The sequence below is a fragment of the Pelophylax lessonae genome (genome assembly GCF_965119305.1).
Source record: "Pelophylax lessonae genome assembly, chromosome: 13".
NCBI classification, from domain to species: domain Eukaryota; kingdom Metazoa; phylum Chordata; class Amphibia; order Anura; family Ranidae; genus Pelophylax; species Pelophylax lessonae.
This window is the reverse complement of record NC_138780.1, coordinates 159,310,789-159,334,246: the sequence shown is the minus strand read 5'-3', so window position 1 is coordinate 159,334,246 and position 23,458 is coordinate 159,310,789. Positions and strand designations below refer to the sequence as shown.

Sequence of the window (23,458 nt, the reverse complement as noted above, 5' to 3'; positions counted from 1 at the left end):
CACCTTGTTGTGTTACTGCCGCATCACCAGCCGTCCAATTAAAGTGAATGGGACTGTCAGTAAGTCAACAGAGGGTCAGAGGAGGAGCCGCTGCAGGACCGAGATGACAGTTGCTCTTTAAAAATTATGATTTTTTTAATTGAGTTGATTTAAATCAAGCCGTTTTACTAGTGATTTTAATCAAATCCACCCTGCTCACAGGTGATATTACAAACAGGCAGAAAAACACAGCAAGGCTAGGTTTAGACCTGTGTCTAAATGGCTGCTCTTCTGAAAAGCGGTCCGAGTTTGGAACGCTTTTCAGGAGGCATTTTACAGGCCATGAGATGATGTGACAACCCCTCACTGCCTGTTTTAACTCCATAATTGCCACACCAATGTGCACTACTTATGGTTGCAGGGTGTTCCCTGTTTATTTGAATAAATCCAAACCCAATATTGCCCACCCACAGCTTCAAGAAAATGGCAATTCTGTAATGATGGGTGCTGTAATGACCATAGGCTGAAAACCATGGACAATCAAAGTGAATGTCATCAACGCACCAAGGATTCCTCAAAAGGTTCCAAATCTTTGTTTTCATGGTCACATGGTAAACATTTGGCAACATTCGGAGTCACGCAGGGCCCCTTCGTCAGACAAGTGACTTGTAGGTCACTTGCCTGACGAAGGGGCCCTGCGTGGCTCTGAAGCGTTGCTGTACGTTTACCACATGACCACGAAAATAAATACCGGGGTCAGGCCTGGAGTAGCTAGCCATTCTCCCCAAACCTTATCATACTTAGAGAAGCGACCTCTATGTTCATATATCAGCTTTTCATATCGTAGTGTTGTGCCCATCTGCTTAAGCCTCTGTGAGGTAGGGGGAGCGGTTTAATTGACTTTGATTGAAAAGTTTAGCCTTTCTAATGTGCAGCAAACCTTTTATCTCCCAGTTAGCCGTCCAGGATGATGTAGACTACCATTTGAAAATATTGTACAGAGCTTTACAAAGGCTTATTTGGTTATTGTTGATTTGTTTCCAGTATACAATTAAATAAGTAGTTGCAGATGACATTACCTGTAAGTGCTGAATGCTTCTGGAGAGCTGCAGCAGCGGCTTTCTGTAAGTCATAGATGTCAGTAACGGAGAGCTGAGTCACTTTCTGCAAATCCCCAATAGAGAAAATAAGAAGGTCCTTGGCAGACTTGAGGTTTGCTGAAAATAAGACACAATGGGGTCAATTCACTAAGAGCTAAATAATGGCAAATAAAGTGCAGTAAAATCACGCATGCGGTAAATCTATTATTGAAAGATCAACTCACTAAGAATTTAGCGTTAAATAATGAATGCGGTATTTGTTCGATAACTACCACATTTTCTCAGTAATTTATCGCACCTGTCGGTGGTTAAGGGTTATTTAAGGTCAATTCCTTTTACATTTTAGGGCTCTTTCACACGGGCGGTCCGATCAGATCCACCTGTCAGTTTTTTAGGTGGATCTGATCGGATCCACCATGCAGCTCTATGGGGCAGTGGGTGTCAGCGGAGACACCTCCGCTGACACCCGCTGCCATCCGCATCCGATCCTGTGCTGAAATCTGGACGGATGGAAACCCTATTTTTCCATCCGTTCAGTAATCGGATCGGATCTGATGAGAGCGGACAAGCGGTCCGCTCTCATCCGATCCCCCATAGAGGGCAGCGGGGGCTGAGACACCTCCCTCTCCGCTCTGCAAGCGGAGACGGAGCTGTCATCCGCCCGGCTCAGCGGGGATCGCGGATCAATCCCCGCTGAGCAACACGGATCCGCCTACGGAGGGGACCGTGTGAAAGAGCCCTTAACAGGTTTGTTATTTTTCTTTTGCAAAAAAACTTTTTTTAATCTAACATTTTTTACAGTAATCTATATTTGGAGGCATTGAAATTTAAACTACCTTCTCAAATGTATGTCAACTGATGCTTGGTAATCCAAGCTGTTACTTTTCCACGTGGAACTCTGTTGCCTGAAAATAGCTGTTTTGCGCTCTTTTACTAAATCCACCATGCCATACATTCATAAAAATGTGTGTTTTTGTAAATGTATGGCCCAATTCTGTTCTGCTGCATATGTTTATATTGTGGAAACTAAAGAAAAAACTTGACCAGATTTTTAAAAAACATTTGTATTTATTTTTCATGTTCCTAGCCAAGTTTAACTTGTTGTAATGGTGTATATAACAAAAAGTATTACAGTGGCCACTTCACAAGGTCACTTCTAGCTGGAGTAATTATCATAGTATACATACTCCATTGTTGCACTTTTGTAAACAACATTTACTTTAACAAGAAGAAGTTTAAGTTCTTAATGTTAAAATTTTAGCCGATGTTTCCCTTTCATTTGCACTGCACTTCATGCCTTTTTGATTTAATAAAAAAAGAAATAAATACTTGTGATGTGATGCTGCCACATTTGTGTGTCCACTGCAGGTGGAACAGTGTCAACTTTCTGTAGGTCCTCTGTGGGTGGAATTAGACCCCTCTCTGAGGGTAGTATTGCACCCCTATCTGTGGGTCCTTTGCGGGTGGAATTAGACCCCTCTCTGAGGGTAGTATTGTACCCCTTTCTGTGGGTCCTCTGTGGGTGGAATTAGACAACTCTCTGAGGGTAGTATTGCACCCCTTTCTGTGGGTCCTTTGCGGGTGGAATTAGACCCCTCTCTGAGGGTAGTATTGCACCCCTTTCTGTGGGTCCTTTGCGGGTGGAATTAGACCCCTCTCTGAGGGTAGTATTGTACCCCTTTCTGTGGGTCCTCTGTGGGTGGAATTAGACCCCTCTCTGAGGGTAGTATTGCACCCCTTTCTGTGGGTCCTCTGTGGGTGGAATTAGACCCCTCTCTGAGGGTAGTATTGCACCCCTTTCTGTGGGTCCTTTTGCGGGTGGAATTAGACCCCTCTCTGAGGGTAGTATTGTACCCCTATCTGTGGGTTCTTTGCGGGTGGAATTAGACCCCTCTCTGAGGGTAGTATTGCACCCCTTTCTGTGGGTCTTCTGTGGGTGGAATTAGACACCTCTCTGAGGGTAGTATTGCACCCCTTTCTGTGGGTCCTTTGCGGGTGGAATTAGACAACTCTCCGAGGGTAGTATTGCACCCCTTTCTGTGGGTCCTCTGTGGGTGGAATTAGACCCCTCTCTGAGGGTAGTATTGCACCCCTATCTGTGGGTTCTTTGCGGGTGGAATTAGACCCCTCTCTGAGGGTAGTATTGTACCCCTTTCTGTGGGTCCTCTGTGGGTGGAATTAGACAACTCTCTGAGGGTAGTATTGCACCCCTTTCTGTGGGTCTTCTGTGGGTGGAATTAGACACCTCTCTGAGGGTAGTATTGCACCCCTTTCTGTGGGTGGAATAGTACCCCTTCCTGTGGATCGAATTAGGCTCCTGGTGGGTGGAATGCCCCTTTCTGAGAGTTTGATTAGGTCCCTCCTTCTGGTATCCCACTGGTTACTGCCACCAAAAGGGTGGTGTTAAATATCACACATTTTTTTAGTTCTTGTTTCGTTTGTGAATTGGACTTAACAGATTACCGCACGATTTGTTGTGATATTTACCGGCAATTTTTTTTTTTTTCTGTATACTGCAAATTATGATTATTTTTTTTTTAATGAATTGGACTTTATTTACCCCATGCAATAATTTATGTAAATGAGTAACACGATACCCTTACCGCATGCAGTAAAGTTTAGTGAATCGAGCTCAATGTGTTATCAGTGGCCAGTATCTCTCAATCACAGGCCATACATTAAGCAATTTTCTTTCCTTCAGTCAGGGTTTGAAGAAAATAAATCAAATCAATCTATTCCCTCCCACTGTGCCATTGTATTCTGACAGCGGGAGGTTACCCCACAGTCAGAATATGATTACTGCTGCCAGCTATAGCCAGCGGCAGTAATCGCACAGAAAAAAAACAAGACAGGTTGGTTGTACTGAAGTTGATCGACTTCAGTACAACCAGTCTGCCCATAGATGGAATAAAATTTGTCAGGTTCAATTTCGTTCTGTCTATGGCTGGCCTTAGTGCTAGTATCTGTGGGCCTTTGTTTGCGTTAGGTGTTGTCATTCAAATGAAGGTCTATGCAAATGCAAAACCCGCATGAAGCATGTCAAAGGCAGGTCAGGAGGAGGTCAACTGTAAGTGAAATACACCTGCCAATGAATTTTGAATGATCTCAGAAGTGTCTCAAACTGATGTCATTGACACAAGCACAAAGGCCGTCAAACACAGTCGCTTATAATGAGGACCCGTTCATGCTACTTGCAGTGTGGGAAACGCTTTGTGGCGTGATCGGGCCCTGACAGAAGGCAAAAAGGACTCTATGGAGCAGGAAGGTACATCGAAAGAACAGGAGACGTTTGTTATACAGGCAACAAATCATACCAAAAAGAACGAGCAAATAAAAAAAGGAAGAGAGCACCAGATTGGATCCTATTGAAAATAGTAATCAATCTGGTCCCATCTCGCACTTGCTGTAACACTTGTCCTTTTAGAACTACCCATGGAGGATGATAGTAAGTGCTTCTAAGTGCTCAATGTATTGTCTTTTCTTATAGACTGAAAAAAAGACAACTTTTCCCTATGACTGTCTCCTGAAGCAGTCCTGCAGCCTCCAACAACTTCTAAAGCAATTCATTTGGAAGGATTGGGAAACAGGGATTTCGGGCACAAGAGTTTTTTTAAAAAAATTCTTTTATTCAACAAAACAATATATATTTAAAATCATGGAGAAATACAGGCAGATAATTGTGTATTAAGGACACAATAAGACCAATAAATGGTCTATACTATACAATATCTCAGTACATAGAACTTATAACAGTGATTTACATACAGTTCAGAGTGCAAGATCATTAGTAGTCATATAATTCTTGGAAACGTGTTACTCGGTATCAGAAGAGAACCGCCGGCGGACACCCAAGTAGTAAGGTGCCGGTCAGCGGGGTCAACTGAGAGTATAGATTAACATTCACCATGTAACATATGACCTTTGCTCAACATGTTTCGCTTTCTTAGACAAAAAAGCTTCATCTGGAGCATATCATTTCTTTTGTCTGTGTGAAAAATAACAATGTTTAGATAAGTTACATATATATGTTACCTCATTTCCAGTATGTTATAATTACAATTACATATCATTTATTTCTCCTTTTAATTACATACAATCGCATTACACATCTCAAATGAGTCCTTCTACTTTTACTATATCAACACAATATAACATTGAGTCTTCGATTGCATTCAGACACTAGAGGGGTTTAGGGCAAACAATGGAGGCTGCCAATAGTGAGTATATGTGGGGATCCATGCTGTAGTTATAGTATCAGCATTAGGGATGTAACGATATCAAAATCTCACGGTACGATACAATTTCGATATTGACCTCACGGTACGATATTTATTGCGATATTGTGGAAAAGCTCACGGTATTGTTAAATACTATTTAATGACCACAGATACACTACGTGAATTCCATCAGTTTGATAGTGGCACTGGCATTAGTGTTTTTTTTTTTTTTTCATTTAATTTATCTTTAGACCCACAATCCTGAGCCTGTTCCTTCCTACTGCTCCAGTTCTCTAAGTTCTCAGTAATAATAACGCCATGACCTTGGGAATAATGCCCAGCAGGGGAGGATTGGGAACAGCTACTTCCTCCCCTGCTGGCTGCTGAGCGAGGAAGATGCCCTACTGAGATGCCATATTGGAATGGTGACGTAGAATGGGCGGCCAACAGGGACACAGGGCCTGGTGGAGTAGCTGCACACGGAGGGAACTGGAGCGTCTTCCCCCCCTTTCTGATAGCTGGAGGCTTTGGTAGGCATGCAGGGTAACGCTGACAGCAGTGTGAGTTCATTTTTACACAGCACCATATTGCTGAAATAAACAGCCACTTCCTCCTAAAATGTTGCACAAGCTCACCTCACTTACACCCGTGACACTACACTCACCGGCGGCCCGGTGTCTTGCTCTTGCCTGTGTAGTGTGGTGCTGTTTCCTGGTGCCTGGCTGCCTGCCTGCCCTGGAAGCTGCTCCGCCGAGTCCGACTCCGCCGCTCTCGTGCGCTGGCTCCGCCTCCGCCCCACAAGCCCGCCCACACACACTGCTCCAAACCAACTGGCAGCCGCTCGCCTCGGCTCGGCCAGTAAGCAGTAAGCACTGTGCAGCATAGGGAGGTGACGGGTGAGTGACCGTCCGTGACAGACGGCGACCAGACCAGTGAATTTGACTAATAATAGAGTCCCAGCCGCGGCTATTTTTTTTTCTTCTAGCGGCCGCCCCTGATCATCTGCCGCCTGCAAAACCGTGCCCCAACCACGACGATATCGGGACACGGTAACCATCGCGATACCGCGATGGCGGCAATATCGTTACATCCCTAATCAGCATGTATATCATGTTTATGTATCTAGTATACGGACGAAAAATATATACATACCTGTACATATAGTAGTCAGGCACATATCTCAATTTCCATAGGGAATTCTTTAACGAGGAGGACTGTGCGTTTTGGGAAGCTCAAACATAGGCAATATATAATGACATAGTAGTGAGGGTAATCACTCCATGTCTATTATCTGAATGGATGAGAGCAAAAGAACAATATTTCTCAGAATAGTGGGCATTTATATTCTATGATATCGTTTTAAGAGAAAGCCCGTGAGAGTGCTAAACCCATAAACTCGAGTGTTCCAAAGTGATAGAATAAGTGTGCCTCATGCATGTTATGAGAGTATATAAGCACCCATAGAGCCCATAGATTATCTGCCTCAAAAGGGGCTAGAGAATAAACACATAATTACTCTGGACCGTAAGAATGGGCAAATGTCATGCGTTTCTAAACGGATGTACACCATCATATAGAGGTTCCCCATGCGTCTGTGGGCCACCCCTATAGTAAAATACATATCATGTATATTAATTTACTTTTATATACATATGTAAATATGTGTGTGTAGTCACTTTAGTATCCAGCCTACCTCTCACCATAATAGTGGGAGGGTGACCAGGGTTACATATACACAGACAGTTGCCACATAGAGTCCAAAATGAGTATATGTAAAGCGTGCTTAAAATAGGCATAGGAAACAGATATAGAGGTAGATAGATAGAGTACCACTCAGTATAGTAGATCCCTATGTAGTAAAAGAATCCCAGACATAAACAAACACCTTAACATGGCTCACCAAACTTGGAAAGGACGAGAGCTTAAAGTAGGGAGCATATCTCCTCTGCTTGTATGCCGGCTGTTAAGCACAGTAAGGTTAGAGTAAAGTCACGGGTATCAGGGAGTATAATGTTAAAGTATTGTTGCTAGCCATATATAGCTTACCCCTTGCCACGCTGTTCCCAGCTTCCGCACAGTCCTCACCGGATGGGGAACCTCCGCCATACCAGGGCTTGTAACTGGCGCCCTTAAATGGCGTGGATCCCGGGCGGTTCGTCAGAAGACGTCACCGCCCCGGCCACTCCCACCGGACATCGCTCGAGAGCAAGCGCGGGGACACCCCGGCGAAGCTCTCGGCTCTGTCACAGGTGTGTGCAGATCACACAGAGGCAGGAAATGCCTCCGTAGTCCGCTCTGGTGCCACAGGAAGTTCCGCCCAGAGAGGGCGGAACCATCCTGCGGCCTATCCGGCCGCACATATCTCACTGATGAGGCCAACCTCCATGCTTACCCACACTGCCCCCACAGGATCGGTCCGCAATTGCATGAGAATTCTAATTGCCTGAAATGAAAGACGAAACAAAACAAAACAGAAATTATATACTTAAAATGCATATATAAAAACATATTTCACTATGGTACAGAGATGTTCCTGACAAACCAGGAGATATGTATCAGTAATGTATTTATTTATCAAAAATTATGTAACCATGTTTATTTTTTATATAACATTAACCACTAGTAAGGGCATTCAATAGTAGTAGCCCTAATGGAAGAACAGGGGCTAAACTGCCCCCTACTAGGAACACTTCTATACTTCCAACCCCAAAAAAGTTGCATTTTTCGACTTATCACAAATCCTCAAGATCATAATATTGATGAGAGAGAGATTATAACATGAAAGACTATTTCTTATACATTAGGAGAAAAGGAGAGATATATGTGCCAAAGACTCTCGTTAGTGTAAAGAGGTATCGGAATAGTTAGATATACAGGGGGAGGATGACCACGCCAAAACCAAGCAGACACCCTGACCCACATATCCCACACAGGGCCATTATCGTAACCAAGGTATGCTACTCAAGATCAATTAGATCTATTAGTACTAAGTGAATGAAAAGGCCTTCATAGAAAGGGTTTGTACGACTGGGTTTCGTTCAAACCCGGTCTATATGTGGCATTGAGACGCTCTATCCAGAGAGTCTCTCTCTGGAGAATTTTTTTGTCCCAGTTGCCACCTCGAGGATCCTGAGGAATGACCTCAAGCACATAAAATCTTGCCTTTCTGGGATTGAACCTGTGGTATAGGTCAAGGTGTCTGCTCACGGGCGTGATCATCCTTCCCCCTGCTGACACGTACACATGGTCATTTATCCTCTGGCGAAGCTCTCTTATAGTTTTACCTATATAGAACATGCCACAGGCACAGTGCATCATGTATCCCACTCCACGGGTACTACAGTCAGCCCGAAATTTAGGAACAAATATTTCCCCATTAGGTAGGGTATATTGAGTATTCTCCTGTATCCAAGGACATAAGGCGCATTTGCGACATTTATAAGTACCTCTACATGTGGTTACTTTATTTCTGATGGGTTGATAGTGGCTTGTTGTAAGTTGATCTCTTAAAGATCTTGTTCTCCTAAATACAATTTGGGGGTGTTTGCCAACATATTTGTTTATAACCGGATCATCGCGGAGAAGATGCCAGTTTCGTTCAAGAATATCTCTCAATACTCTTTCATGAGAGGAGTATTTGGTTATTAGTTTAACTGTCGGTTGCGTGCTTGAGGGTTTGGCTCTAAAGATGAGGCTGTTTCTATTTTGAGAAAACGCTTTGTTGAAAGCTGCTCTCAACAAGCGTTTACTGTATCCACGAGCCATTAGGCGTTCTCGTAGGTAATTAGCCTGTATTTTGAAATCGCTGTCAGATGTACAATTACGCCGTAGGCGTATGTATTGGGCATATGGAATACTACGTATAAGCGCCCCTGGGTGGGCGCTAGACGCATGTAATATCACATTTCCGGACGTCTCCTTTCTATATAGGTTAGTCGTCAGGTGTCCATCCACATGTTTGAGCACCGTTAAGTCAAGGAAATTGTTTATGTCTGGGATTCTTTTACTACATAGGGATCTACTATACTGAGTGGTACTCTATCTATCTACCTCTATATCTGTTTCCTATGCCTATTTTAAGCACGCTTTACATATACTCATTTTGGACTCTATGTGGCAACTGTCTGTGTATATGTAACCCTGGTCACCCTCCCACTATTATGGTGAGAGGTAGGCTGGATACTAAAGTGACTACACACACATATTTACATATGTATATAAAAGTAAATTAATATACATGATATGTATTTTACTATAGGGGTGGCCCACAGACGCATGGGGAACCTCTATATGATGGTGTACATCCGTTTAGAAACGCATGACATTTGCCCATTCTTACGGTCCAGAGTAATTATGTGTTTATTCTCTAGCCCCTTTTGAGGCAGATAATCTATGGGCTCTATGGGTGCTTATATACTCTCATAACATGCATGAGGCACACTTATTCTATCACTTTGGAACACTCGAGTTTATGGGTTTAGCACTCTCACGGGCTTTCTCTTAAAACGATATCATAGAATATAAATGCCCACTATTCTGAGAAATATTGTTCTTTTGCTCTCATCCATTCAGATAATAGACATGGAGTGATTACCCTCACTACTATGTCATTATATATTGCCTATGTTTGAGCTTCCCAAAACGCACAGTCCTCCTCGTTAAAGAATTCCCTATGGAAATTGAGATATGTGCCTGACTACTATATGTACAGGTATGTATATATTTTTCGTCCGTATACTAGATACATAAACATGATATACATGCTGATACTATAACTACAGCATGGATCCCCACATATACTCACTATTGGCAGCCTCCATTGTTTCCCCTAAACCCCTCTAGTGTCTGAATGCAATCGAAGACTCAATGTTATATTGTGTTGATATAGTAAAAGTAGAAGGACTCATTTGAGATGTGTAATGCGATTGTATGTAATTAAAAGGAGAAATAAATGATATGTAATTGTAATTATAACATACTGGAAATGAGGTAACATATATATGTAACTTATCTAAACACTGTTATTTTTCACACAGACAAAAGAAATGATATGCTCCAGATGAAGCTTTTTTGTCTAAGAAAGCGAAACATGTTGAGCAAAGGTCATATGTTACATGGTGAATGTTAATCTATACTCTCAGTTGACCCCGCTGACCGGCACCTTACTACTTGGGTGTCCGCCGGCGGTTCTCTTCTGATACCGAGTAACACGTTTCCAAGAATTATATGACTACTAATGATCTTGCACTCTGAACTGTATGTAAATCACTGTTATAAGTTCTATGTACTGAGATATTGTATAGTATAGACCATTTATTGGTCTTATTGTGTCCTTAATACACAATTATCTGCCTGTATTTCTCCATGATTTTAAATATATATTGTTTTGTTGAATAAAATAATTTTTTTAAAAAAACTCTTGTGCCCGAAATCCCTGTTTCCCAATCCTTCCAAATGAATTAGTCAATTGAGGATAGGGGCACACCCTAAATAGATACGTCATGGCCAAGATGGCTGCTATCTGTGGACACATGACTTGTAAAAAAACTTCTAAAGCAAGTTTGGTCTCTGGCCGTCTCCTGTAGCATGGCTGCGGTCTCTGGCCGTCTCCTGTAGCATGGCTGCGGTCTCTGGCCGTCTCCTGTAGCATGGCTGCGGTCTCTGGCCGTCTCCTGTAGCATGGCTGCGGTCTCTGGCCGTCTCCTGTAGCATGGCTGCGGTCTCTGGCCGTCTCCTGTAGCATGGCTGCGGGCTCTGGCCGTCTCCTGTAGCATGGCTGCGGGCTCTGGCCGTCTCCTGTAGCATGGCTGCGGGCTCTGGCCGTCTCCTGTAGCATGGCTGCGGGCTCTGGCCGTCTCCTGTAGCATGGCTGCGGGCTCTGGCCGTCTCCTGTAGCATGGCTGCGGGCTCTGGCCGTCTCCTGTAGCATGGCCGCGGGCTCTGGCCGTCTCCTGTAGCATGGCCGCGGGCTCTGGCCGTCTCCTGTAGCATGGCCGCGGGCTCTGGCCGTCTCCTGTAGCATGGCCGCGGGCTCTGGCCGTCTCCTGTAGCATGGCCGCGGTCTCTGGCCGTCTCCTGTAGCATGGCCGCGGTCTCTGGCCGTCTCCTGTAGCATGGCTGCGGTCTCTGGCCGTCTCCTGTAGCATGGCTGCGGTCTCTGGCCGTCTCCTGTAGCATGGCTGCGGTCTCTGGCCGTCTCCTGTAGCATGGCTGCGGTCTCTGGCCGTCTCCTGTAGCATGGCTGCGGTCTCTGGCCGTCTCCTGTAGCATGGCTGCGGTCTCTGGCCGTCTCCTGTAGCATGGCTGCGGTCTCTGGCCGTCTCCTGTAGCATGGCTGCGGTCTCTGGCCATCTCCTGTAGCATGCCTGCGGTCTCTGACCATCTATTGCATCATTCCCATAGTCTTTGAATACATCCTGTTGTCTCTGATGATAAATATTCAATCATTTTTATGTGCAGCCCTTTGGTGAAGTCAGGAACTACACTAAAGAGCCCCCCATATCAACAAAGCTGACCACCACTGGTCTAGCAATGTGACAACAGGTAGCCAGTAAATGAATGCATAAAATATAGAGCCATGTTGTAACCAGAGGCACGAACAGAGGAATCTGTGTCTCAGTGAAACATCTTACCCTTATTAACAGCTGAGATTATATGAGGACGCACATCCAGCTGAGTCCAGTCCATGTCTTCATGAGAATTTCTAAAAGAAAACACGATTTGTTAAAAACATGACAGCGTACGCACACAGTGGTTATCTATATTCATCACCATAAGGCTCGGTTCACATCTATACAAAACGGATGCATTTTGAACCACATCTGCTTTGCATGACATGTGAATCAAACCGGCTGTCAATGGAGCTGGTTCACATATATGCGGTACAGTGCGAAATTCGCCACGGATCTAAAAAAAAAAAAAAAAAAGACTCCTGTGCGTTTTCTGAGCACTGCGGTGCAATCAGATGCAAATTCCAGGCTCATTGCACATCTCATCAGTTTTAAACACGAATTTGATCAGGGAAAAAAAAACAGCCCCCCCCCCCTAAAATAAAATCTATTTCAGGCCCGAAAGGTATAGATTTGGGGGGGACCCCCACGCCAAAAGAAAAAAAAAAACCGGCATGCCCCCCCCCCCAAAATCCATACTAGACACTTATCTGAGCAGCAGTCTTGGCAGGCCAGGAAAGGAAATGAAAAGGAGGGGGCGAGCAGGGCCCCCCCCCCCCTCCTGAACCATACCAGGCCACATTCCCTTAACCTGGAGGGCTTTGAAGTGTACAGATCCATTGTCAATGAGGACGCCGACCCAAAAAGAAAAAAAAAAAAAAAAAGCTTTGCTCGCGACGAAGGCTCCCGCTGTCTGCCTGTAAGGGTGACATCACTGACCGATGCATGTTTTCTCAGGTCGGTGGTGGTGGCAGCATAATTGACAATTGATCGGGGGACATCATTTTTGACAAGTCCTTTATTAAAAATACAGTCTGCGTTTTTATTTCCTATTGACACTTTTTTTGTTGAATGAGTAGGGTACAATGTATCCCTACTCATTCACATGGGGGGGGGGGTGGAATATTCCAGATTCATACAAGCCCCCCACAAACACCAGCCAGGGTTGTGGGGAAGAGGCCCTTGTCCCCATCAACATAGGGAGAAGGTGCTTTGGGGTCGGGGGGGGGGGGGCAGCAATGTTTTTTCTTTTACAATCGGCAGCTGGTGAGCCATCCATTGTTAGGGACCCTACGGCCGGCTTCCCAGCCCGCTTCTTACCAACCATCTAATGTTAAAGACGCAGCTCTAAAAATTTGCCTCATAACTGCATCTAAATCACAGCTGATCCGCGGCTTTGGAAATTCGCTGTGAAAACTGAGGGGAAATTCATACCGGACATGCGTGAACCTAGCCGAAGGTTCAGCTCAAGGATTTCTCAATGACGAGTCCAGGACAGGAGATATAGAGAAAATGAAACCTGGAATTTAAAGAAATACAGCAGTGGCATTCATTTTAAAAATACTAATTGCCTGGCTGCCATGCTGACCCCTTGGCTTTAATACCGAGTCTCTGAATTTCAGCAAGCACACAGATGGGGACGGTCCGAGGTCCTAACCTGTCTATATGCTCCAGTTCATTGTATTATACAATGGGGACTCACATTTTTGAAACAAAGGACAGCAATGACAGCCTCCACATCTCCCATATGACCTCTCTGTTAGTCATTGTTTTGATTGTGTATGAAGGCTGCAGATCAGGGATGGGGGGGGGGGGGGGGTCAGATTTCACTTGCTACATGCTTTATTAAGTCAGTGACTCAATGTGTTGAAGCCAGAGGATCGGGATGACAGCCGGGGGGGGGGGGGGGGTGTATTTTTAGCAGGAGGTCTGTGTTCATACTTCTGCAGGAAGATTAATGTGTAGATTTAAGTTTTTCTTTAAAGTAGAAATATAGGCAAAAAGGTTTTCCCATTGGATAGAGTAAAGGAGGGTTGTAACTCCTGTCAGGTCTCCCCCCCCCCCCCCCCCCCATAGGTGTGTCCCATTGGGGAGATTTCCCTTCACTTCCTCTCCCAAAGACACAACAGGAAGTGGGAGGAAATCTCTCCAAAGTGAGGAAATCCCTGGTTGTCAGAACTAGTGTCCCCACTGGAAGATGTCCCCTCTTTTCCTGTTCTGGTGACAACCCAAAATGTGGGATGTTTTTTTCGCCTTTCAGATGGACCAGTTTAACCCATCTCCAATATATATATATATATATATATATATATATATATATATATATATGAAAAAAAAAAAAAGTTTTACCTTTAGTTATAATTGACTGCTAAAGGGGGAGGGCTAAACGTTTCTTCATTTTGGGTGGAGCTGGCAATGGGCAAAAAAAAACAAAACAGAAATCAGGCTGGGGGTCTAACATTGGTGTCCCCTTAGAGGAGATCTTCCTTCACTTCCCATTCGGGAGACACAATAGGAAATAAGAGATCTGTCTGAAGTCAGGGGACATCCTCTCTTAAGGGCCATACACACTATACAATTTTCTTTCGATTTTTTTCCTTCAGACATACCAAAACCATATAATATGAGGTCAGACCTAAATACTTTCAATTTGTACGCAATCAGGCCGGCCCTTGCACTACATAGAAAAGGTAAATCTAAAGGAAATCTGACAACAAAAGTTGTATAGTGTGTATCCAGCTTTAGGGTACTTGTACAGATGCTTGAACATCATTATTCCTGCCAGATATTTCTTGAGTTTATTTTTTTTACGTATGTGCACAAAATAGATTCCCAGAATGCAATTCTCTCTTTAGCCACCTCAATACCTCCATACACTATATTACCAAAAGTATTGGGACGCCTGCCCTTACACACACATGAACTTTAATGGCATCCCAGGCTTATGCCTCGTACACACATGCGGATTATCTGCAGACTTACCAAAACCATATAATATGGAGGTCAAACCTAAACACTTTCAATTTGTATGCAATCCGGCAGGCCCTTGCACTACATAGAAAAGGTAAATCTGCAGACAAAAGTCTTCAGATAATCTGCACGTGTGTACGAGGCATTACTCTGTAGGGTTCAATATTGAGTTGGCCCACCCTTTGCAGCTATAACAGCTTCAACTCTTCTGGGAAGGCTGTCCACAAGGTTTAGGAGTGTGTCTATGGGAATGTTTTACCATTCTTCCAGAAGTGCATTTGTGAGGTCAGGCACTGATGTTGGGATCATGGTTGCGGTTACAGGCATGATCCTGGTGATGTTTCTTACAGTGAGACATTCTGTAATTAGTATAAGTGACCCAAGTGGCTCTACAGCTGCTGGATCACTATAACCAGAGGCAGAAACCTCCCCCAATCCCATCCCTGGCTGTCAGCAGAACTAGTGTCCCCAATGGAAGATGTCCCCTATTTTCCTGTTCTGGTGGCAACCCAAAATGTGGGATTTACTTTCAGTGATAATACAGGACAGGACAGAGAGGGTGACTCTCCCTAATGGGGACACAGACAGGGGCTCCAATCCCTCTCCACTCTTTAAAAAAAAAAAAGGGTTTTGTCTTTAGCTCTACTTAAAGCACCATAGGACAACCCCTGTAAGAGTCCCTATGGGCCCCGCTATGGGGGTCTCCGCTCACCTCTGCGGGCCCGGGTCAGCTCAGTACACACAGCTCCAGCACCCGCCTGTCCCATCTTCTACTCACTGCGAACACCGCGCCCTCTCCGCAGCCAATCACCTTCCAGACAAACAAAGGCTCCTCTCCAATCACAATCCACATCGCTGGCCGTCATATCCCACCCATTGGCAGTGACCAGGGACAACAAATGTCACGTGCTCTCCGAATCCCGCTCCCATTGGAGGCATCCCCCGTACGCGGACGCGAGTGCGGGACTTAGTTTAACTCTTCTGCTGCCAGCGGGAGTGACATGACAGCAGTCACGGCGCTGGCCCGCTCCGCCTATCCTGCTCCAACAAGGGGTTAAAGGCTGGTACAAGCGTCCTGGCCAATCCGGTGCGGCGGGGAGGCCTCCTGCTGCGCTGTGATTGGGCGGAGGCGGGCTGTCAGTCGCGGGAGATGAGTGAGGTGATTGGCGGGCGCTGTGAGGAGCTGTGAGGGAGGAAAGATGTCCACCGATGGTAAGAAGCTGGTCCGCTCCCCCAGCGGGCTCCGCATGCTGCCTGAGAACCGGGCGCTCAGCAGCCCCTTCTGCCTGGAGGAGCCGCAGTGGGTGCCGGATAAGGAGGTAGGTTGTGGCGTGCAGCTCCAGGGGAACCTCTCTGGGGACACTACAAGTCCCAGCCTGACTGAGCCCCTCCCCCCCCATACCTGGGGGACACTGACTATAAAGAGAACCTGTCACCTCACTCTGCAAACTAGATAAAGGGGGAGGAGGGGCTAAACTTTTCTTTATTTTGGGTGGATTTGGAAATGGGCTAAAAAATAAACCACAGTGCACTGGGATTTAACATGGGTGTCCCCTGGGGGGAGATCTTCCTTCACTTCCTGTCCTGGAGACACAACAGGAAGTGAGAGGAGAGAGTGCTTGGAAGTTGGGGGACCCCCACTATTAGGGTTCTTATACATTGTACTCAGGGTTCAATGCCATTATTATTATTTCCTGTGTTTATTTTGCACATATGTGCTAAAAATAGATTATATCCCCCAGAATGCAATTCTCTCTTTAACCACTTCAATACCGCTATACATAAAAAAAAAAAATATATAAATATATATACACATACACTCCGCACCCACTTTATTAGGTACATCTGTTCAATTGTTTGGTGACAAAGTGCTCATCAGCCAATCACGTGGCAGCAACTCCATGCATTAAGGCATCTAGACTTGGTAAAGACGACTTGCTGAAGTTCACATTGAGCATCAGAATGGGGAAGAAAGGGGGGTTACCTGACTTTAAATGTGGCACGGTTGTTGGTGGCAGACGAGGATTTCAAAAACTGCTGATCTCCCGGGATTCTCACGCACAACCATCTCTAGGGTTTACAGAGAATGGTCCGAGAAAAAGAGAAAATATCCAGGGAGTGGCAGCTGTGTGGAAGAAACCAGCTTGGTTCAGGATGATGGGCATAAGTAACTCAAATACCTACTTGTTACAGCCAAGGTATGCAGAATATAATCTCTGAAAGCAACACACATGGAAATTTGAAGTAGATGGGCTACAGTAGCAGAGGACCACACCGGGTGTCAGCTAAGAACAGGAAACTGAGGCTACGATTTGCACAGGATCACCAACATTGGGCAATAGAAGATTGGAAAAACATTGCCTGGTCTGATGAGTTTAGTTTTCAGCTGAGAGATTCAGATGTCAGGGTCAGAATTTGGCATAAACATGAAATCATGGATCCATCCTGCCTTGTATCAATGGTTCAGGCTGGTGGTGGTGTAATGGTGTGGGGGGATATTTTCTTGGCACACTTTGGGCCCCTTGGTACCAACTGAGCATTGGTTAAACCCCACGGCCCACCTGAGTATTGTTGCTGACCATGTCCATCTCTTTATGACTACAGTGTCCCCATCTTCTGATGGCTCCTTCCAGCAGGATAATGCACCATGTCACAAAGCTCCAATCATCTCACCACTGCTTTCTTCACCATGACAATGAGGTCACTGCACTCCAATGGCCTCCACATTCACCACATCTCATCCAATAGAATACCTTTGGGATGTGGGGGAATGGAAGATTGGCATCATGGATCTGCAGCAACTGAGTGATGCTTTCATGTCACTATGGACCAAAATCTCTGAGGAATACGTCCAACACCTTGTTAGATCTATGCCAGGAAGATTGAAGGCAGTTCTGAAAGCAAAAGGGGGTCCAACCCGGTACTAGCAAGGTGTACCTAAAGTAGCCAGTGAGTGTATGTGTGTAATTAAAAAATAGATTTATAGAATATGTACGTGTGTGTGTGTATGTATGTATGTATGTGTGTATGTATGTATGTATGTATGTGTATATATATATATATATATATATATATATATATATATATATATATATATATATATATATATATATATATATATACACTCGAGTATAAGCCGAGTTTTTCAGCACATTTTTTTGTGCTGAAAACGTCCCCCTCGGCTTATACTCGAGTCAAGGAAAAAAATGTCCTCTCCGACGGGTTTAAGGTTTAAAAATGGCGCCGCCCGTCGCATACATGTTACCGCGCACGCGCCGCCGCCGCTCGTGTAATTTCGGCTATTCCCGGCGCCGCTCGCAATGACGTGTCGGCGCCGGGCGGCGCCATTTTTAAAATGAAGGCGCCTCTGGAACAGGTAAGTGAAACAGCTTCACTACCTGCCATGGGCTGCGGGCACACTACGAGGGATGCAGTGCTGCGGGCATGGTCCACATGTACCATGTCCACAGCACTGCATCTCCTGTAGTATGCCCACAACCCCGGATCCTCTAGTACCATGCCAGTACCCTGCAATCTCCTGCACCATGCCAGTACCCTGCAATCTCCTGCACCATGCCAGTCACCCTGCATTCTCCTGCACCATGCCAGTCACCCTGCATTCTCCTGCACCATGCCAGTCACCCTGCATTCTCCTGCACCATGCCAGTCACCCTGCATTCTCCTGCACCATGCCAGTCACCCTGCATTCTCCTGCACCATGCCCGCCGCCCTGCATTCTCACCCTAGGCTTATACTCGAGTCAATGATTTTTCCCATCTTTTTGTGGTAAAAGTAGGGGTCTCGGCTTATACTCGGGTCGGCTTATACTCGAGTATATACGGTATATATATATATTCTCGATCTAGCTCTCCTTATATTGAGGTGGTATACCAGGATCTTTGTTGCAAGTACAACCATGATCCTGGTACAGTTTTTTTTTTTTTTTTTACAGGGAGCGATTGTGTGTCTAGTAAAAGTGATCCAAAAGGCTTTAGAGCCGCTAGATCACTTTTATAGGTGGCAGAAGGGTGTCCCATCACAAAGCCTGGTAAGGATACGAGAGGCGGCATCCAGTTCCTAGGACACAGTGAGAGGATGGGATGTTGTTCCTTCTGTTGTGTGATGTCAGGAATCGGGTGTGACAAGGATCTGATGCTTTGGAGGCCAGAAGAAAGGAGACCCCCGGATCTCCATATGAGGAGGACCTGTCACTGCCCATGCTGTCACAAGGGATGTTGTTCCTTTGTGATATCAATAAAAAAAACAAAAAAAAACCCTTTTAACCACTAGACGACCGCCCGCCGCAGATGTACTGCGGGAGGCAGCCGCTCCTGGGCAAAACCCCGTACATGCACAACGCTCGCTCTGGAGAGTGTAGGGGGCGAGCACGCGCCTCCGATTGCCGCCTGACACCCTTGATCGCCCCCTGCTGACAGAGAAGGACGGTCGGCTGATGTAAACACAGCCATCCGTCCGTCCGTCCTTCTGTCTGCAATGATCGCAGAGACCATGTGATCCTGCTATATAGGATCGCATGTCTCTATAATCCTTTCACAAGCCCAGCCCCCCCCCCCCCCCCCCACAGTTAGAATCACTCCCCTAGGCTTACATTTAACCCCTTGTTTACCAGTAGTATTAACCCCCCCCCCCCCCCCCCCACAGTTAGAATCACTCCCTTAGGCTTACATTTAACCCAGTGATCACCAATAGTATTAACCCCTTCCCTGCTAATGGCATTATTACAGTAACTGTGCATATGTATAGCACTGATTACTGTAGTAATGTCACTGGTCCCCCCAAAAGTGTCAAAAATGTCAGTTAGGGGTCTGATCTGTCCGCCGCAATGTTGCGGTCCCACAAAAAATCGCAGATTGCTGCTATTACTAGTTAAAAAAAAATGACATCTTTCCTGTAGTTAGTAAACGCAATAACTTTTGCGCAAATCAATCAAAATACGCTTACTGTGATTTCTTTCTTTTTTTTTTACCATCTTCCTGGCAGGATATCTTAGGTGGGTTCAGACTTGTCTGTACACGCCTGAGCTCATCACTTTATCTTAAAGCCCGGCACACTCATACCGAGCAGGAATTGGCCAAATTGCAGTACACGTGTACTGCTGACTGTCCAATAGAAGCCAGTCTTCTGTTAAACAGTCTTGCTGGAAAAGCAGCATTCGCTCAGAGCTTGCAGGCAATGGCTGATCTGTGTATTTGAGCATTGGGGAGTCCGGTGGGAATGGGGAGCGTTGTTTGCTTTTAGCCTTTGTTGTCCAGCCTATATTCGGCTGCCTATAAAGTGTAAATGGAAGTTATTTTTATGATGTTGACAATTCTGCTACAAGTCAGATTGCTGTCGCCAGAGGCGGAGGAAGCATGCTGGGGCTTGTACTGTCCTCCCCAGAGGATGTCAGGGTGTGCTGGCACTTGTAGTTGTACCTTTCTCCCATTTCCCCAGGCAGTAAAGGTATGCTGGCAGTTATAGTTCCACCACTAAGATATTCAGGGTGTGCTTGTACTTGTAGTTCTACACCTGCCAATCGCCATCTTTTCCACTATGATGGCAACATTTCATTTTTTTTTTAAATGAGGTAAAGGCTAACAGCCTGTTCACACTACTCCGACTTGTCAGGCGGCTTGGTCTCCTGGCAAGTAGCGCTCCATTCTGTGCAATGGAACCGTTCTAATCAGAGCGATTCAAGTCGCTCCGACTTAGAAAAAGGTTCCTGCACTATTTTTGGGCGAAGTCGGATCGGCTTGCATTGACTTCTATTATGAGAAGTCGTTTGCAAGCTACGATGAAGTCGTGCTGTACGGGTGACTTCAAAGTCGGGGCGACTTTGAGTCGGAGTAGTGTGAACCGGCTCTTAGTCCACCTTATTCAGAAAAATAACACCTAAATATTTACCGCGAAAACAAATTTGCATTTTTATTTTTTAACTTTCATTTAATTATATTGCATTGGAGTCTGCAAAGTACTGACCTGCAGTGATCAGTGACTGCAGTGCACAGGCTCCTGCAGACTGTTCCTCCAGCTCCCTGTCTGTACAGAAGAGCGGGATTTCAGTCACTGAGCTGGAGGAAGTATTAATGGACTACGAGCGTGCTGATCACCACATTTGTGTTCCATTGAGAATTACAAGCCTGTCCCCTGCGGTGGCAGATAGGACTTTGAAGTTTGTTCCTTCATAGATCTTTGAATAAAAAAAGCGGTGCAGGGGAGCCCCGTCACTGCCACATTTGTTTTAAAAAATGACATTGGCTGAGAGGAGAAGAACCCCCCAATTCTAAATACCGGTGTAACATGGTGCAAAAGGTGGAGTTACTGTAGCCTTTAACCACTTAGTGACCGCCCCACGCAGATATTTTGCGGCAGGGCGGCTGCTCTGTGCCAGATTACATCCCTAGTAGAGATTGACTGATTATCGGCAACACCGTTATATACTTTCCCCGATATATCTGTATCGGCATTTGGATTTGCCGATATTTAGGTAAAGTGCATGTACCGGGGTGATGCCTGCAGCTAGAGGCATCACCCCGGTACCGGTGTCCATAGCCGACGGTCGGTTGTCTTGTTTTGACAATCGATGCGGCTGAGAAGCCGCTCGGCTGTCATTACAAGGAGTGGGAGGGGACGTCCAATCCCCGTCCCCTCCCGCCACCTTCCGCGTCTCGCCCAGGTCTCCCGGGCATCCTACCTCCACCGCCGCCTAAGAGAAAACCCGATCAAAGCCGCATTCGGTTCTAATCGGGTTTCCATGTAAAAAACCTGGAAGTAATGACATGACATCACTTCCGGGTACTCAACGCCGAATTAAAAAAACTGACAGCATTCAAAACAGCCAAACTTGGCGGTTTTTTTTTTTTTTAATGCTTTTCAGTGCCGAAGAGGGGGTTGGGGTCTTTTAGACCCACAGATCCCTCCATAAGGAGTACCTAAAATAAAAAAAAATGTCCGAAAATATCGGCCGATACCGATATCTGAAATATCGGTATCGGCATTAAAAAACGATATTGGTCGATCACTAATCCCTAGTATGTGATCTGACTCTTATGGGTCTTGGGCGTGTGCCACCGGGACCCGCCGATTGTTCAGACGAAAGGCAGACCGCTGTTCTGTAAAAGGGAAATGTGCTGATTCTGTGTTCCTGCTAAGAAAGAACACTGACCTTTACATAGTCAAAGCACCTCCCCCACAGTTAGTAATCACTCCCAGGGAACACAGTTAACCCTTTGCTCGCCCCTGATGTTAACCCCTTCCCTGCCAATGTCATTAGTACAGTGACAGTGCTTATTTTTTTGCACTGATCACTGTATTGGTGTCACTGGTCCCCAAAAAGTGTCAAATGTAAGGTGTCCGATTTGTCAGCCGCAATATCGCAGTCCCGCTATAAGTCGCTGATCTCCGGCATTTTTAGTAAAGGAAAAAAAAAAATATGCCATAGTTTGTAGCCACTATAACTTTTGCACAAACCAATTAATATACATAGATTGGGATTTTTTTTTCTTTTACCAATAATATGTAGCAGAATAAATATTGGCCTAAATTGATGCAGAAATTGGATTTATTTATTTATTTTTTTCGAAATGTTTTATTGCTTAAAGTATAAAGGGTTTTTTTTTATTTTTTTTGTGTGTGTATATAGCGAAAAAAGTAAAAACGGCAGAGGTGATCAAATACCACCAAAAGAAATCTATATTTGTGGGGGGGGGGGGGAGGCATACATTTTATTTGGGCGCAGCATCACACAGTAATCAGTTGAAGTAACGCAGAAAATGGCCTTGTCATGAAGGAGGGGGGGGGGGTAAACCTTCTGGAGCTAAAGTGGTTAAACATTGTGCTGGGGTGCAACAAATCCATCCTTTTGTGTAAGTTACAAGGTAGACAAATGTATGGGAACAGATTTATGGATATCTGTGCTGGGAAATGAGGAGTGAGCTAAACAAACATTTTAGTAGTTTTAATGGTGCCACTGTTTAGGTCTTCAGCTATAACTAACAACCTTGTCTCTGTGTTTGACAATGGGAGGGGCTAATGATCAGATCAGCTGGTATCCTAAAGGCCCGTACACACTTGACGGAAATCAGACGAAATATCCTCAGATTTTTTTTTTTTTCTCTCTTGCTCAGCGTTCATAACCGTTTTTAGTTGACAGTGCATAAAAATGTTCACAAAATTTCTCGTCCAATTTTTTTTTTTTTTTATTTGGACATTTGTCCCTAGACTTCCGGGTTGTCAGCAACTTCAGATCATGCGGGGTCTTTCGTATCCGATTTTTCACGGACGTACTGCATACACATTAAACGAAAATTGGTCGTCTGGGGACGGACGATAAAAATTGAAAAATTAAAAATTGAAAATGTCGGCATCGGCTGCTGAAAGTTGTGTACACACTAGCTGAAAATCATACGATTTTTACCTCGGACGGGAATTTTCGGAAGATTTTCTACTGGTGTGTACCCCACTTTAGGCAGAATAATTTGTTGTCTGTGCTTGGTCTGCTAAAGGGATGACTGGGGATCATGGTGTCTGCCTTCACCAATGACAGCTGTGGCAAACTGAGGAAGAAGTTTTTTTTTGTTTTAACCACTTGACCGCAAGAAGACCCCCCCCCCCCCCCCTTCATGACCTGGCCATTTTTTGTGATACAGCGCTGCGTTTCTTAAATTGACAGTTGTGCGACACTGTACCCAAATAACATTTGCCCACACACACAAATAGAGCTTTCTTTTGGTGGTATTTGATC

General features: G+C 45.1%; 2 protein-coding genes across 3 annotated transcripts in view; one reads left to right on the top strand and one right to left on the bottom strand.

Annotated features, from left to right (window-relative positions):
* Window positions 1-15,589, bottom strand: part of XRCC3 (X-ray repair cross complementing 3) — a 30,331-nt gene extending 14,742 nt beyond the window's left edge. The window contains 5 exon segments of the mRNA XM_082242950.1: window positions 1,059-1,196; window positions 11,929-11,999; window positions 15,428-15,448; window positions 15,450-15,541; window positions 15,543-15,589. Of these exon segments, the coding sequence (XP_082099076.1) occupies window positions 1,059-1,196; window positions 11,929-11,999; window positions 15,428-15,448; window positions 15,450-15,541; window positions 15,543-15,581 (361 nt within the window). The 5' untranslated portion in view covers window positions 15,582-15,589.
* A 185-nt stretch (window positions 15,590-15,774) lies between these two features.
* ZFYVE21 (zinc finger FYVE-type containing 21) overlaps window positions 15,775-23,458 on the top strand; it is a 72,240-nt gene continuing 64,556 nt past the window's right edge. For both annotated transcript variants that reach the window (XM_082242952.1, XM_082242951.1), the window contains exon 1: window positions 15,775-16,034. In XM_082242952.1, the coding sequence (XP_082099078.1) occupies window positions 15,915-16,034 (120 nt within the window). In that variant the 5' untranslated portion in view covers window positions 15,775-15,914. The remainder of the gene's footprint in view (window positions 16,035-23,458) is intronic.